Source organism: Pempheris klunzingeri, chromosome 23 (genome assembly GCF_042242105.1).
Source record: "Pempheris klunzingeri isolate RE-2024b chromosome 23, fPemKlu1.hap1, whole genome shotgun sequence".
NCBI classification, from domain to species: Eukaryota; Metazoa; Chordata; class Actinopteri; order Acropomatiformes; family Pempheridae; genus Pempheris; species Pempheris klunzingeri.
The window spans coordinates 3,491,945-3,508,412 of NC_092034.1; the positions used below are offsets into that span (position 1 = coordinate 3,491,945).

Below are 16,468 nucleotides of genomic sequence, written 5' to 3' on the forward strand. Positions count from 1 at the left end.
ACGGGACTACCAGACCGGGGGTAGACTGCTCTCCCGGAACTCTGCAGCCTCATCGGCTCTGATCATTTCAACATCGGGGTTCGGTCCAACATGGCGGCTTACGGATGGAAATACTGATGACAGTCCGAAAGATCGCCTCGATTTGTACGATGGTAAGAAGCCGAGATTCGGCGCTAATCGTCGGCGTTTGTGCGCCGCCGCTGCGCCTCTGTCCGGTGCGGCTAAAGCTAGCTGGTCTTGTTAGCATGTTTGCTAACCTCACAGGACAACATGATAATAACACTCAGGGCTTCCAGAAAGTTGTACGGCTTGTAGCCTGTTAACAGAAGCTCTCCAGCTCCGCGGACACGGAGGTAAAGTTTAAAAAAAGGGGGGGATATTGTACTAAAACTAAGCTTTATTGCCAGCTTTGGCTCGCTTGTAGTTTGTTTATGTGAGAAGGGCAGGGTTGACCAACGGGCGAAAACTAGCTAGCTTAGCCTGCTAGCCCAGCAGTAGCCCTCTGTGGCTGTCGGGACAAAGTTGTTTACACAGTCCCAATCTCAATCCCAGCTCGCCTGCTTTTATTCTTTTTACTGCTCCTGCACATTTAAGACGAAGGAGAAGCTGAACATCTGTGCGGTCAGCGTGTGTGAACACCTCAGCTAGCTGGCATTGCTATCTCTTAATCTGTAGCTGAGGGAAGAAATTCAGTATATCCTGTCAGAGGATACTCCCTGGATGTGTCCTCTGTTGTAAGACCCGCCAGATGTCAAGGTTTGAGTTCTCAGCCTTGTTTTAATTTGCTTTATCTTTTTACCTTGGTGAAGCTTATGTTGTATTGTGGTGCCTGTGAAGCAATTAATTTCCCTCTCCCCCCTGGGTAAGGATGAGGTGCATCACCTTTGGATCCCACTTAACCATAAAAAGCTCACATGTTTGATGCTTTTTTTTTTTTTTATCTAGAGAATGAAACCTTGAGCAGTCATCTGCTCCTTAAGAAAGCTTTGATACCACAATGCTTTATTGACCCTTGCAATAGAAAGCGTGTGAGGTCAGAGGTCAGGGTCGGGGCCTTGCTCTGTCACACTTCAAGCTTGGAGACGCTTCAGCACAGATCCCATAAGTTATTCCCATAGCAACCTGGTCATTACACGCAGAGGTCAAGGTTAAAAAGGTCAGACGCTGCAACTCTGCTTTATTTGCTCCATCTTCGTTTGTTTTTTCGCAGTAGTGGCGAAGTCGCAGAAGCAGACAGGCAGGCAGGCAGGCAGGCGGGGGAGCTTAAAGCCAGAAGATTAACTTCTGACTGTAACTTATCCTGTTTGTAGCCGCTGCACCTTTCAGAGCCGACAGACGGTCGGGCAGATGCCACGCAAGGAGAAGCCTGCTGCAGTCTTTTAATTCGTCGGCTGGTGTGTGAGCTGAAAGGAAGCTCTTTCTTAGTCAGCGTAGCCGTTTATAGGTACATGAGTTGAAGACCACACACCAGGTTGTGAAACCTGTTTAGACAAATACTAACCAGGCTGAACATCAGCTGCGTCTGGCAGGTTTGCTCAGTCTCAGTCTACCAGTTGCTGCCCTGGAAGGTATTTGTTTTTCAGAAAATCAATTTTCTCTGGCGGAGCTGTGAAAGTCACCAGCGGGGCTGCACAAACCTGAGCTGGGCAGTCGTCACTATCAGCGATGGAGCAGCGTTTTTAGAGGATAGCTGCTGACGTGCTCAGAGAAGATAAATGTAGCGAACATGAGGACGAAATTGCTAGAGATGTTTATTGTATCCCCATTTCCCTGCAGACGGCTTAATGCTGTTCTAGACGTTCTGCGTGGATTCTAGTGATTCTGCATGTAAGACAAATGGAAGAAAACATCAGCCGCGGTATTTCACAGTGTTGCAGTAGCCTGAATACCAGGTGACGTCTAATCATCTCTGAGACCACTCGTATATCACAGCGTTAGCTTCCAAATGTGGGGAATATAGAATATTGGCGTCGCAGATTATTTAACAGTGGGATTTCAAACTTAAATAGGTTTTTGTTCCAACTAAAATGGGTCTGAAGCACAGAGTATCAAAACTGTCAAGACCTGAAAACTGGAACATCGTCTTTTCTAGTTAATCTAATCAACATTTCTAATCTAGACTAACATATACAGGTGACAACTTTTGTTATATATGAGTAAGATATCAAAAAAAATGTATTTTTACTTGTTCTTTGATCACAGATTTCAAGATTTAAATTGTAATTTTCTCAGTCACGCCACAAAGTAAGTTTAGTTGCTGTTCTGGAGCTTTCGATTCATGTCATAGAGTCTTCTTCTGCAGCTGGAGTTAACCAGATGTCGTGTCACCAAGACCCAAAGTTGTTTTTTAACCTTAGGAACAGGCGACTCATCACGCGGTCCATTGATCATCGTGATTTTGCTGATTTTTCACTTTCACATATGGCTTATTGTGTGAAATGAAAAAAAAAAGGGTTTCTAGAAAAACACGCTTATTTTCTTCAAAGCTAATCAGAAACCACAGTTTCAGGTCATAGCCAGTTGAAAAAAAGGGCTGCGAGGTGCTGATGTAAGACGGCAAAATACATTTCCTCACAACACCCTCCAGTCGAGATTAATAAACACGATCGTGGTGACTAAACACGGTCATTTAGCCCTGCTGTCTGGATTCTACTTCTCACTGAAGCTGCTGTCTAGAAAAGCTTTTCAAGCTGCTGCTGACAGAGTTCACCTCGTTTCACTCTTATTTCCATCATATCGGGAAACATTTCAAAGTTGTCACTTCAGACCGGCACTAAAGCCACGAATTAATTCAGGCGTGTGTTTACAGCGCTCGTTGAACAAATCCTCTCTCAGTCAGATATTTGCCTTCCTCTCCGTCTGCCTTTCCGACATCAGAGCTCTTGTTTTCGTGCTCGCCGGCTTCGTTCGCACCGCTGCGCTGTTTGGTCGCTGTGTTGTTAGATAAATAGCCTGATCTCAGCCTGGGACTTCATTTGATGACTTTGCATGGGCTGCAGTGCGATGATGAGTAACAACGGCGTGGCTCCACTTATGTAGTCATTCACCCCCCGAAGGAAAAGCAGCATCATCGTTATTATCATCAACCTCCTCCCCTCCCTGCATCCTCTCCCTCTCTCTCCTGCCTTAATTTAATATTTGGTTTCTACAAGCTCAGACCAAATTACATCCAGAAGTCTTTTTACCATCAGATTTTAGTCATGAGACGCATATTTATGAGTCATTTACCAAAAAGGTTGATAAATCTAGACAGCCAAAGTTCTTATGAGAACAGAACAGAACAGACGTTGTGTTTTTGAGATTCAGAAGCTGTTTTAGGAGCTCTTAACAAGGTCGAACAAACTTTTGAAAGTTTGGAAAATGCTTAATCTTAACTGTAATGTTTTCAAGGTTAGAAAAATGCTTGACCATAAACCTGTTGTTTTATTTGTCTGTGTGATAATATACATTGGTAGATGTGGATATAAAGGAATTCTTTGGACTTATTTTAACATAATTGTATTAATGGTATTGTTAGATGTGATGAGAAAGGCTTCGAGCTTTTGGCACTTTTTGGTTTAAGTACCTTAAAAGTGCTTGAATCTCACTCTTAACGAATGTTGTGTTCATTTTAATCTATAATGTAGGAAATGTGAAATGAGCCATTTCAGTGTCATACAGTTTTCTGCTTGTTGTCAAATGTTCAGATCTTTTTTTTAGTGTAACCGCACTGTAGATAGAATTAAAAAAGAAAAAAAAACTTTTTATCACATGTTTACCAGAGGAGATAAACCACCACGTGTTTTTAATTTCTTTTCTTTAACATCGTTTGTCGAACTCAAAATCTCATTGGGCTTTTTTTTCGAGCCCAGTGTTTCTTTGTGATGTGCTGCCATGGGCGGGGGTCAACAGACAAAAATAGGTCCACCTAAAAGTTTACTCTATGTTTGCAATATTTTCACCATCTTACCTCATATCAAACCCTCTAAAAGGGGAATTCAAGCAGTTCTGTCTTTCTCTTTGCTCGCCTCAAAGCCACCAGACTTCATTCACAAAAGTGGTATTTTTACCTGACAGAACACAGCAATTCGCTGTGCTACTGATTGATAAATAAACATAGTTTGTTTGGCGTTCACACTTAGTTTGGATCTGAACAAAATCATTTAAAACACCCAAGTCATGCAGGAACCTGATCAAACTAAATCAATGGATTAGCGGTAGTCTGGCAGCACCTGTGTTCTGTGAGGTAAAATCACTGTTTTTGTCAATGGAGTCTGGTGGCTTTGACGTGAGCAACTAGAAAGAGAATGGCTCTAGTACCCAGATGAAACGGCTGTCTGATAACAGTGTCAATGATATGTTTTTCTGCGGCCCTCGTCAACAGTAGTTTTTTGCTTAGTGTCTGTGCTGGGACTCCTGCCTACCTCTCCAAATCACCCTCATAAAACCTACTTAAAATATTTCAAACTGACCCTTTTAAGGCCAGAAAATTAATACATAGGAACTCACACTTATTCACCAATAAAGGTCCACTCCTATCATTGTTGCACCACCCCGTAGTGCCCCCATGATGTGAAAGTTCCTCTCAGCTCACTGTTGATGTTTTTAAACTCAACACTGTTCACAGTTGAGTCATGGGAGGACATTTGGGGATCTTTAAGCACTGTTGGGTAACATGACAAAATCAGGAAGTGGCTATTAATAACAGATGCACCATCCACACGTCAAAACAGTGGGATGTATGTGGTTTAGTGATAAAGGATATTTCTGCAGCTACACACATGACATAAATATCATCTTCTAGCATTTTGGAACATTTTGTGAACGTTGTGAATGAAAATCTATGAAATATAAATATATATACAAACAAGTAATGAGACCAACATGGAGAAAAACCAGAATGTAAGAAACTGAGGAAATGAGGCAGGAAACTCGGCTGCAACAAGCAGATGGTTTACAGTCCAGCAGAGCAGAGAGAAAATGGAGCAGGAACACAGAGAACAATAAGGAGGAAACAAGTGGACAAAGGAGGGTTTCTGATGGATCATTGTACTCCTGTTTGGAAAATTATCATAATTAACATCAAATGTGTAAAGGAAATGTTTATTTTACTGTCCTGTGAATGTTGAATGAAATTACCTTTAAATTCTTCTTCTTCTTCTTCAGGGCGCCAATGCCTCTGCCTTGGAAAAGGAGATTGGACCGGAACAGTTTCCCGTTAATGAACACTACTTTGGATTGGTCAACGTAAGTTTTGCTCGAGAAACCCATCCCAGGAACGAACCCTTTCTTTCTCTCTCTCTGCGTGTCTCTCACTCTGTCTCTGTTTCTTTTTTTTTTTCTAGTTTGGCAACACCTGCTACTGTAACTCAGTGCTGCAGGCTCTGTATTTCTGTCGGCCGTTCAGGGAGAAGGTGTTGGCATACAAGGTGAGTGATGAGAGAAATGCTGTAGCTGTATAAACCTGCACCGGTCCCGTCCTTGGGCTTGTGCAGTGGACTGGTTTCTCATGCTAAAAGAATGCTCTTAAGTTGGAGACGGTGCTTTTTTTTTTTCTTCTGGAAATGATGTTTCAATAAAGGGGTGTTGTATAATATTCGAGGACTGGACATGTAGGTATTCACCAGAAGCTCTCTCTGAATGGACCAAGGCCCAGTTGCAGTCTCAGCCAGTGTTGCATTATGGGTTGTAAGTAGCTGTGATGTAGCAGGGATAGTGTGTATTTTCATGTCTGTTTTATTGTGTGTCTTTAAAGTTGGTCCGCTCTAGAAAAGCTTATGGAAAACTGGTATTAAAAAAAACAGATCTTGGATATCATTATCTGTCTGTCATTGCACAGGAAAATGATTTGTGTATTACTACGGTACACTGTAAGTGCAGTCCGTGGGTACATATTTTACCATAAAGGGTTTATACTCTCTTCTGTATTCCTACACTTCCATCACACTGTATAATGCTGCAGTTGTTTGGGCTAGGTTATGTGCAGGAACACAGAAGTTTTTGAGTTTCCGCTGGGAAACAGTGTATATGTGTGTAGGGCTTTTATTGTGAAAGGTAACAACTATACAGGGACGCTGACAGAAAGCTGGATTCTTGAATCCTGAATCGTTGTGTCTCTCTCTTAGAGTTTGGTCCAGACCTGAGAGCGTCTTGAGATAACACATGTTATGAATTTGTGCTATATAGATAAAGATTGGTTGATTGGTGTGGAGCCAAGAATGCAAACTTTATTACCACACTCAAAGTGGACAGTGAGCCATGTTATTATTTTATAACAGTCATGGTGTAGGTGCAGCTCATAACCCTCGGCTACAGTCAGTGATGATAACCTGTCATATTAGGAGGGATAATGAACATTGAGCTCGTCATTATTGCTAAACGGTTTCTAATGACGCCGCTTGTTGTAGATCATTCCGCTGATTACACAGCTTCATACCAACGAAATCAATATTTTCACACAAAATGTGTGATTTTATTGATTTTAAAAATGACTTGGCTATCAGAGCAGCGCCCAAAGCAACGGCCTGTCATACATGGCAATGATGGCAACCGTTATACAGAAATAATCAGAATCGAGAATCCTTTAAGTGTTCGTCTTTAGTCACCCTGATTAATGAGTTACATATAACTTTCATAGGTGATCAATGTCCCGTGTGTGTGTGATGGTTAAGTCGTATCACTCCCATAGATTAGATAATATGTCATGGTTCAGGCTGCTTTATCGGTCTGTGTGCAATGAAGAGACAGTTAACCGTTTCTGGGATATGGAAGTGACACACGCGTCCTTCTTTTTAGGTGCTGCCGCGTCGTAAGGAGTCCCTCCTCACCTGTCTGGCTGACCTGTTCAACAGCATCGCCACGCAGAAGAAGAAAGTCGGAGTCATCCCTCCCAAGAAATTCATCTCGCGACTGAGAAAAGAGAATGGTGGGCATCGCCACAGTGCGATATTGTATTGACTTCACAGCTTTGTCGGGATGTGCTGCTTGCGGACTTCCTGCTTTTTTTTTTTTTTTTTTTTTTAATTCAGGAAAACATCTCCCCAACAGCAGGTGTTTAGAAATATAAAATCTGAAATGCTCGTTCATCAGTTACAGAGATGAATTTAGCGATTGGTGAGGGAGGAAAGGAGGCAGGCGAGGGTGATCTCAGCTGAGAAGTTAATCTCACAGCTGAGGAAATAAAATTGCCAGCCAAATCCTGGAGCGGAAAGCAGATGGAATATAAGCGATCATCTTAATTGGCTCTATTTTTCCTCGCCAACACATGCTGATGTTGTTTATTTTCTGTTCTCCCTTTCTTCCAACACGTCCTCCTTCCCTGTCCGTCTCTGTTTCTCCGTGGCTTTATTTACACCCTATATTCCCTTTTCCATTCCTCTGTCTGTGTACCTCTGTATAAATATCTATATTTTCTCTGTTACTGTATCTCTGCCTTCCTACATCTGTTCCTCTCAGAGCTGTTTGACAACTACATGCAGCAGGATGCCCACGAATTCCTCAACTACCTCCTCAACACCATCGCAGACCTGCTGCAGGAGGAGAAGAGCCAGGAGCGACAGCAGAATGGAAAACTGGTGCAGAACGGAGGGGGAGGGGGAGGAGGAGGGGGAGGTAGTGGTGGAGGAGGAGGAGGAGGAGGAGGTAGTGGAAGTGAGAGCGGAGGAGGTGGAGGAGGAGGAGGAGGAGAAGGGGAGGGAGGAAAGGAGACACAACAGACCTGGGTCCACGAGATCTTCCAAGGAACACTGACCAATGAGACGCGCTGCCTCAACTGTGAAGCTGTAAGTGAGAGGCCTGAAAAATACGTTGTGTATTTGTCTGTAGGGATTTAAATGATCATTCATTTAAGTTAAACCATGAACAACCATGAAACGTTGTCCAAACCTAACCCAATAAACATGGAGGTCAATAGGCAAAGTGGGAGACAGGAGCGAAATAAGATGAACTACAACTAAGATTATGTATATTTATTTACTTATTTCTTCATAATTGCCACAAAGAGAACCTCACAATTTATGAGGAAGGAAATTCATCCAACACATTTATTCAGAGCTCAATGATGCACACATTACGCTGAAGGTAAACATAACGCGTGTTTGTTTACAAGAAGACTTCACAGGGCACCTTTAACTCCTCACGTCACTACAGCTCATGTTCCTCTGCTCATTTGCTAAACAGAATTTCCTTTGAATGAGAGTGTGACCCAGAGCATCTTCACTTGTGTTGCAGGTGAGCAGCAAAGACGAGGACTTCCTGGATCTGTCGGTGGACGTGGAGCAGAACACCTCCATCACGCACTGTCTCAGGTGACCCACCCAGTCCTTGATGCTCACCTGGCATGAAACGCCCGGAAAGAAGCTTGAATTTTCTGGTTTGTGTTTGTGTGTCGTTAACAGGGGCTTCAGCAACACAGAGACGTTATGTAGTGAATACAAATACTACTGTGAGCAGTGTCGCAGCAAACAGGAAGCCCAGAAGAGGTGGGTGGCATCGTCTGCTAGTTGTTTTCTTATTTCCTGCCTCGCAGGTCCAGAATCTGATTTCAGCTCTGAATCATTAACTACTTTACTTTGATGAAGCAAAAGGCCAAAAGTAATTTCTTGTATCCTCACAATTGTTAGTTTTTTTTTCTGCATTTCTGCATTTTATGTCTTTGGGGTCTGGGGCTTGTGATTTAAAGATGTCATTGTGGACTTGCGATGGACATTTTCACAGTTTTCTCGACAGATTTTCCACATTTTGAAAATATTTGCTCTTTGCCACGAGGAGCTGTCATCTAAATGACCCCTTTGTCGCTACATATCTGTGTAGGAGTGGTTTTTAACCGCAGTCTTGCAGATATGTGTGTAACAGTTAGTTAGAGTTAGTTTCTTACATTAGAAAGTACCCTAAAACCACATCTGACGTTACTATAGCAACCAGGCAGGGGCTTCCTGCTCTGACAAGTTGTCTCTATTATTAACCAGTTCACAGCAGTCTCATAGCCGCTGGACGTCGCTCTGTCGACGTTACACTTTGCTCTCCGCTCTTACACGACTTCTCACACTGTAAAGAGCCAAAGAGAAGCATCCAACTGGTGGGGAGCGTCAGTCGCTGTGTTTTTACACATACCGTCTACGGTTCTGAGTGCCTGCTAAGTGCACCAAGTAACATCCATTAGTTTGAAGGAACCGTGCTGTCACCGGCATCCGCACATCGTTTTAGCACTGAGCAGAATGCAGTGGGAGTGTGAGCCAAAGGTTCGGCCAAATCAGGAGGAGCACAAGTGTCTAAAAACAGCTGTATTGTTCACGTTAGAGGGTTTGGAACAGCTTTTAGCTGCAGGGTGAATCTGCCCTGCTGCCACTCTCTGATTCCACTTCCCTCCTGGTGTTTTTCGTACAGTCCAGCTCAGAAACCATTCCAGTTTTGTTCTGGCTTTCATCGTATCAGCCAGTGCTCAGAAACCCCATTAAACCCCCCTCAGGCCGGTAACAACCCCTCTCGCTGTGTCTCTCCATCAGGATGAGGGTAAAGAAGCTGCCCATGATCCTCGCCCTCCACCTGAAGCGCTTTAAATACATGGACCAGCTGCACCGCTACACCAAACTGTCCTATCGCGTCGTCTTCCCCCTGGAGCTCCGCCTCTTCAACACATCCGGGGACGCCACCAACCCCGACCGCATGTACGACCTGGTGGCTGTCGTTGTACACTGTGGCAGGTAGGTCCTTCTTTTCACTCTGGTGTATGTCGGTTATTGTATAATAAATTTTAGCGTGTGTTCACACTGGAAATAACAAAGAGTTGTTTTAATCATTGTCAGCTACATTCACATGTTAGGTTCAGGTGATTCTGGGATCTGGAACGTCCTCTGAGTTAAATTAGCTGATGTCAGCCGACGTGTTAGTGAGTGCATGAAAGTTATTAGTCACTGGATTGTCTACAGCTAGCAGAGGGGTTTGATATAATCTGATGTGATGCTTCTCTCAGGTGGATAAACATTTCAAATGGTGGTGAACACTTGGTGTATACTTTAAGTCACTTCAGCACTCTTGACCGCAGCTTGGAACGTTTTCACAATTCCACTTTTTACCCCAAACATCCCTGGATAAAAGATTTAACACTAAATTATGTTTTTAGAGCAATAAGTTTATGTTTTTTTTGCCTCAACAATGAAACCGCAGTTTGAATTGTTACATAGGAATGGAAGGCAGCCGTTAACCACCATCAGCCAGTTATTATTTTCACGCCGCGTCTCACTTGTTTTCCCTCCTGTCTGTCTCGGCGCTGCAGTGGTCCCAACCGTGGACACTACATCACCATCGTCAAGAGCCACGGCTTCTGGCTGCTGTTCGATGACGACATCGTAGAGGTGAGAGAGATTTCTTTGTTTTCCTTCCTCTTTGTTTGTTTAATTCTTTTTTTTTTCTGGTTCTTTTCCATTTTGTTGAGGAAAATAGGCATTTGTTTTCACTTTAGAGTGCATTGGATCAGAATCAGGATCGGGTTTGTTGACAAGGAAGCTGTCACATCATAAGAATATAATATAAGACAAATCTGATTATAAAAATGAACTCAGTAAACAGTAAAACAGTGTGTAATGGTGTTAAAAGATTCACTGTCCCATTTCTGTACAATCTTACGAACCTTGAGCTTTATTTTTCTTACTTTTCTCTGCCGTAACTCTGCCGCTTGTGCACCAAAGTCAAGACAGAGAGAGTTTTAAAAGTGCAGCTGATTAGTGTGATAATGACACCAGGTATCATTGAATCCATTTATTATCTCTGTTTTCTCATTTTTACACATTTGTACCCACAAATAAATCTTCTAATCAATCATAAGTATTTATAGAGCAGTTTAGTAAACAAAAGTTTCAAGAAGAGACAACGTTGGTGATTTAAAAATATGCAGGACAAAAAATAAGAAAGCAATTAAAAATAAATGGAATAAGGGAGCAGAATGAATTAGAATAAAGGTGTAAGATGTATGAGAAAAGTATGATCTAAGAGTTGCCTTGTGATTTAAAAGAACATGCAGAGAAAGCTTAGTCCTTCTTAGTATTTAGCATCAACTCTGAACATTTAAAATACCTTCTGACATGTGACCCATGTAAAGAGGCTGAAACAGATTTAATCTGAGTAAAAATGCAGGAAACCCAACTGACTGTCCGATTGCTCTGCAACATGAGATCGAACAGTAATCAAAGATTAAAATCCCCCATCAGCCGCCCAGAGTTTCCCACCTTGTCTTAACCAGACAGGAATCTCAAACAGCCGTCCTTCCAGACTCCTGGCGCTCCGAGTGTTGTGTCTGGGTTTCCTACGGCCTGGATACCGTAACTGTTGCTAAATAATGAGGAATTAGAAGAAGGTTTAACGATCAGGAGACATGTAGAGAACCTGAAGGTGGATGGAAGTATCCATAAAGAAGAAAACAAGGGAAAGAAAACAGAAGTTTGGTCGTCATTCCTTTTTCCCCTCTTTTTCCCCCGTCGGCATCACTGCTCATGTTTAACATGTACCTACGTCGGCTGTCCTTTTAATTGAAACATTAGTCATCCCAGTTTTGCAATTTTAAACCAGGTCAGTTTGATGAGGAAGACCAGGGCAGCACATTGTGTTTGGAAAATTAAAAATGTGACATACTGCTGCCCAGTCTGCTCCAGCCCTCATTCTTCTTCTTTTTCATTTTTACAATCTGCAAGCAGCTGATATGAAACATGACCTTGTGAGAAACTTCTGGCTATTTTTACCTTTTTGATAAAAAAAAAAAAAAAAACAACTAACAAGTTTAGTCCCTCACTCAGATGAGATTAAGATTTCGGGCGTCTTGAAATAGCTGAACCCACTCAGCTTCTGCTTTAAAACCATCTGTTTTCCTGCCTGACGTGGTGACAGGAGAAAACATGGCAGCCTACATAGAAACAACCCAGTCTGACATCCGTCTAGCATGTGTGATAGCGCTCAGCGAGCAGTTTCCAGCTCCCCTCTCAGCACGCCGCCATCCACACTGAGGCTGACAGGACGGCGGTCAGAGATGTGACAGTTTGCATAATGATTGTGATGATTTTTTTAATCCAAGTTGGGGAATTTATCAGCATTTCCAACACTGCAACAGCGTAAAAGTATATGAAATCAGAAGTAGAGCTTTACTAGTAGGCAGTGTAAGCCAAAAGCATGATGTAGCTCTTTAGTCATTGGCAGTCGACCACATCGGTACACGGCCAAAACCTCCCTCGGCATACTGTTGTGTTTCAGCTGGAGCCAAGTAACCTTTCAGTTTGTTATTTTTCTTTCTTCACGCCAAAAAGAACGGTATGCCGCAGCAATCAAACTATCGGCGGGTAAACAGAGCGTGCAGTCATGATGGTTAAGTGTTCCAGGGTTTGTGAAGTATGATCCTTGTTTTAGAGACACAGATGTACAAACAGGGTTTTCTGTGTTGTCCTTTTCTTCGACCTCCTGGGAAATTAATTATTGCATGAGGGAAAGACCAAGATGTATTAAAAGTGAGAAAAAAAGTCCTTCAGAGATATGAATTGCTGTAGATACCTCATATAAGAACATATGACTTTTATTTTACAGGTCTGAAATGTCTTCATAGTTTTCTCACAGTTCCTACAGAGTTCATTGGTAATAACTGTAATTCTGTACTAATTCCAGTTTAATTAGGAATTAGTTTTGAAAGAATGCTTTAGTTTATGTTGTAAACTTTATTCTCCAAGTTAAATTGTATTGTTGCCTCAATACAAATTGACTAAAAGTCTGACTCTGTGTCCTTGGAAAGTTACAGGCCTGTAAAATAAAGCATTCTGCAATAATCTTTTTTAGATCACCACAGCGTTAATGAAAACTTAATTGAAGTCTGCCAAAGTGAATTTCCTCTTAAGAAACTAATAGCTGTGATTAAAAAGAAATGTCCTGAGGTTCTTGTACAGTAATCCATATTATCAATATTATTAGACTTGTTATTAGTTAGCTACAAAATACCAGTTTGCACCTTTAACTCTTTATTCCAAATCATGTATGTTTTACATTTTTTCTTACATTTCCTAACATATACTGTCCTGTTTTTTTAGATTATTATTTTTTGGATGAATGTTTCTTTGCCATCAGTTTCTGTTCATTTCCATATTAGGTCTGCAGACTGGTTAGTTGTGTAAAGTGGACGTGAGCTGTAGTGAATGGTTTAAAACATGCACATCCACTGGTTTGGTTCTTTATGGATCTGCCTTTAACATTCTTCATATTAAGTTACCTAATATATTGTCCAACAAAGTCAATTTTTTCTGATCCGAGGTCTCAGGTCACTCATTTCTACTTCAGCCCAATTACACATTGGAGACGTTTCTTGTTTAGGAACTTTTACCAAATTAAGATGGTTTATTTTTCTTTAAAGTTCCCCGGGTGTGGGAGAAGTCACCCTGCTGTTTGAATACAGAGGAAACTGCTCAGTCACAGTCGTGAAGGACTGATGTTTAAAACTGATCCCATCACCAGTGTGTTTTTCCACTATGATGGGAAGGAGGCCCACTCGAACATCTGGTCTGGTGGAGAGAAACTGGCCGAGTTCTGTCAGATTCCGCTGAGTTTGCAGAGCAGAAGCACTAACTTATCATTTTTATGGTTTGTGAAAATTTACTTTCCTGCCTGTCTCACTACTTTGTGTTCTGACTTTCTCTTTCTCGAATCTCTTTATTGAATCTTTCTTTTTACGTCTCACAGCTCCCTAATTGTCCGTTTATCTCTGCTTTTTGGGCTTTTTGGGAACTGAAACTGCTGAAGTTTTCTAAAGCTGAAGTCAGTTCCCTTTCATTAGCAGGCCAAAAGTTGGCAAAAATGTCCAGCCTCAATCTCTCCCTCTTTGGACAAAGCCACTCCGCCAAATAAGAAATGATTATCAGGACAGGACATTATCAGATATTCACATATATCTTGAATTGTCAACATTCAGCGCAGTAGAGAAGTGATGGGGAGGATTTTATGTTTAAAAAAGACCTCCTCAAAAGAAGACCAGTCAAGTCTTCAGGTTGTCTTTATAAAAAGGTTTACCAGGTTGTGGGATCTTGGAATCTGAAATGTGGTGTTTGTTTTCACGCCTGGAGAAGTCTGCGTCTTCCCACTGTACAAAAATGAACCCAAAGTATAACGTAAACAGAAACCGTTTCTTGGCCAGGTGCTGTAACTTACTAGCATGTTGTCATTGCAGCCAGGCCATCCAATTCCCCTACTTCCAGTCTGTATGCTAAGCTAAGCTAATCGCCTCCCAGCTTCATCTCCCACAGCTTCCCAACATGTTAGGAAACCCCTGCATATGTCTGAAGTCTAACCAGTCATCCTTTTCTCTTGTAGAAAATTGATGCGCAGGCGATCGAGGAGTTCTACGGTCTGACATCGGACATTTCCAAGAACTCTGAGTCAGGATACATCCTGTTCTACCAGTCCAGAGACTGAACTAGCCAGCGGTAAATCCCCAACAGACTGTCACTTAACAGAGGGGGAGGCGCTTGTGGCTGCCAACGGCTCCGCCCAGTACGCTCACATAAGTATCCAGGCTTTATTTCCTGTAGGCGGAGCTTTGCACTGGAGCGCCACTCGGATTGGTTGAGACATGTGCAGGTCGCATGCCAGCCTCCTGGATTACGACCGTTCAAATCCTCTGAGCCCGCACTGCCTAAGAAAAAGCACCTTAAAAAAAAAAAAAAAAACAAGATGGCTGAATCTTTAACACTTGCTTTGCACTGGGGCATCAGCTGGGAAGATTGAGCAACGCCAATCCAAGAGGCTGACATCGGCGAGTGCACAGCGGTCCATTTTGGTGGTAAAAGCAGTTTGAGATGATGTAGAGTAACCAATCAGCTGTTTTGGATGAGACACTTGAGCAACTTCTGATTGTAACCCTCCTCGTCATGGTAACCATTCGTGTCGTCACAGTCGTTTTTTTTTTTTTTTTTTTTTTTTTTGTGTGTGTGTGCATATTATACCGTGCAAAATTAGCTTCGCGCTAACACACAGGTACCATGCATTCATGCCAAAAAATCATTATGGAGACAGAAGATCTGACAGCCTCGTTAGAAGTCACAACAAATCCGCTGACTCAACTTTTCGTGACTGAATAGCTTGAACGTGTTCTTGGAGCGCAGCGCGGCGACGCTAGTTGCTAGTTTGCAGTTGCCAGTTTGCAGTGTTAGTATCATGAAGTGGTGCTCATAACATACAGTGTTATACGCAGAGCGTGAAATGAAAACCAGCCACCAGAAAGACGTAGACAAATCTGAGAGAGGGGCTCATTGTTTTTGTGTTTTACTTTTAAAAAAAATCTAGAATTTTTTTTTTTTTTTTTTATCTCAAGTATAAAAAAAATCTAAGTTAATGTCTGATTTGACCAAAAATACCATATTTGAATATGTACTGCTTTATTAAGTGTCTTAAAGCAGGAAACTTTTGAATCAGCAGCAACATTAAGTCTGGGTGAAAGTCAGTTAAATCTAGTTGTCCAGCAGTATTGGTAAAAACCAACAACACTGAGCCTTACAGATCACCAACAACCCTGCTCCAATTGGAACAGGGTTGCTGGCTAAGCAGTGAGTGAAAGTGGACGGTGTGTCGTGCCATCAAAGTTACGTTTGGTGCCACAGTGGAAAAACTCAGCGAGGGAAGACACTGAACAAAGAGCAGTCAGGTGTTTCAACGTTAAACGGCTTTCCATCGTTTTGACAACGAACACGACCTCATTTGCGGTTTGTTTTGACGTTTTTTAAAATGCCACAATATGCACATTTGTACCATTTTTTTTTTTTTTTTTTTTTAAAGGGACACATACAGAGACATTTTCTCTCTTTTAAGTCGGTTCTTACATCAAAAATGTCACACTACAAACAGGTTGAATGGTTGTGTCCAGCTGTCTTTTGTTCCTTATTAAAGCTTTATTTCTGGAAAACAAACTCCGCGCACACACACACGCCTTGCTGCAGCTGGTTAAGTGCACCTCATAATATCAGCCACCAATCACACGCTGGCAAATTTCGACTCTGGCTTAAGTGTCTCTCCTGCAGCTGCAGCTCTGGCATGCAGTCAGACCTTTTACATAACATGTTTTTCACTCCAGAATCCTAAATTGGAGCCTTTAGTAATGCTGAGTGATGCTAACAGTCCGCTGTTGGGCGATGGCATGGGATGTTTAATGCAGTAAGACTGTCTCTGTCTGATGTGTTTGCCTCTTGCAGTTTAAAATGGATTCCTCTCCTCTGTATCTGTTAACATCTAATTCAGCACAATACGAAAGAGTTCAGAATAGTAACAACTTCCAATTTAATGTTGACTGATCTTGTTTTAAACTGCAATTGAGTTTTTAGAAGTAATTTAACAAATGAAAATGCACAACATTTGCAGCTTCTCCAATGTGAGGTGGCTTTATCTCAATCTCTTGTTGTAAATTCAAACCCTTTATGTGGTTCCTGAGACAAATCTGCAACTGAAAGTCCTCCTCAGCTCTTAAACATTTTTGAAG

At 42.0% G+C, this 16,468-nt stretch overlaps 1 protein-coding gene across 1 annotated transcript; it reads left to right on the forward strand.

Moving 5' to 3' along the window:
• Window positions 1-4: 4 nt before the first annotated feature.
• On the forward strand, window positions 5-14,974 carry usp12b (ubiquitin specific peptidase 12b). The gene is made up of 11 exons (XM_070854567.1): window positions 5-152; window positions 5,146-5,226; window positions 5,325-5,408; window positions 6,775-6,904; window positions 7,435-7,620; window positions 7,657-7,760; window positions 8,209-8,285; window positions 8,376-8,459; window positions 9,483-9,680; window positions 10,253-10,331; window positions 14,311-14,974. The coding sequence occupies exons 1-11, from the start codon at window positions 105-107 to the stop codon at window positions 14,410-14,412; spliced, it is 1,173 nt and encodes a 390-aa protein (XP_070710668.1). The 5' UTR covers window positions 5-104; the 3' UTR covers window positions 14,413-14,974.
• Window positions 14,975-16,468: the final 1,494 nt, after the last annotated feature.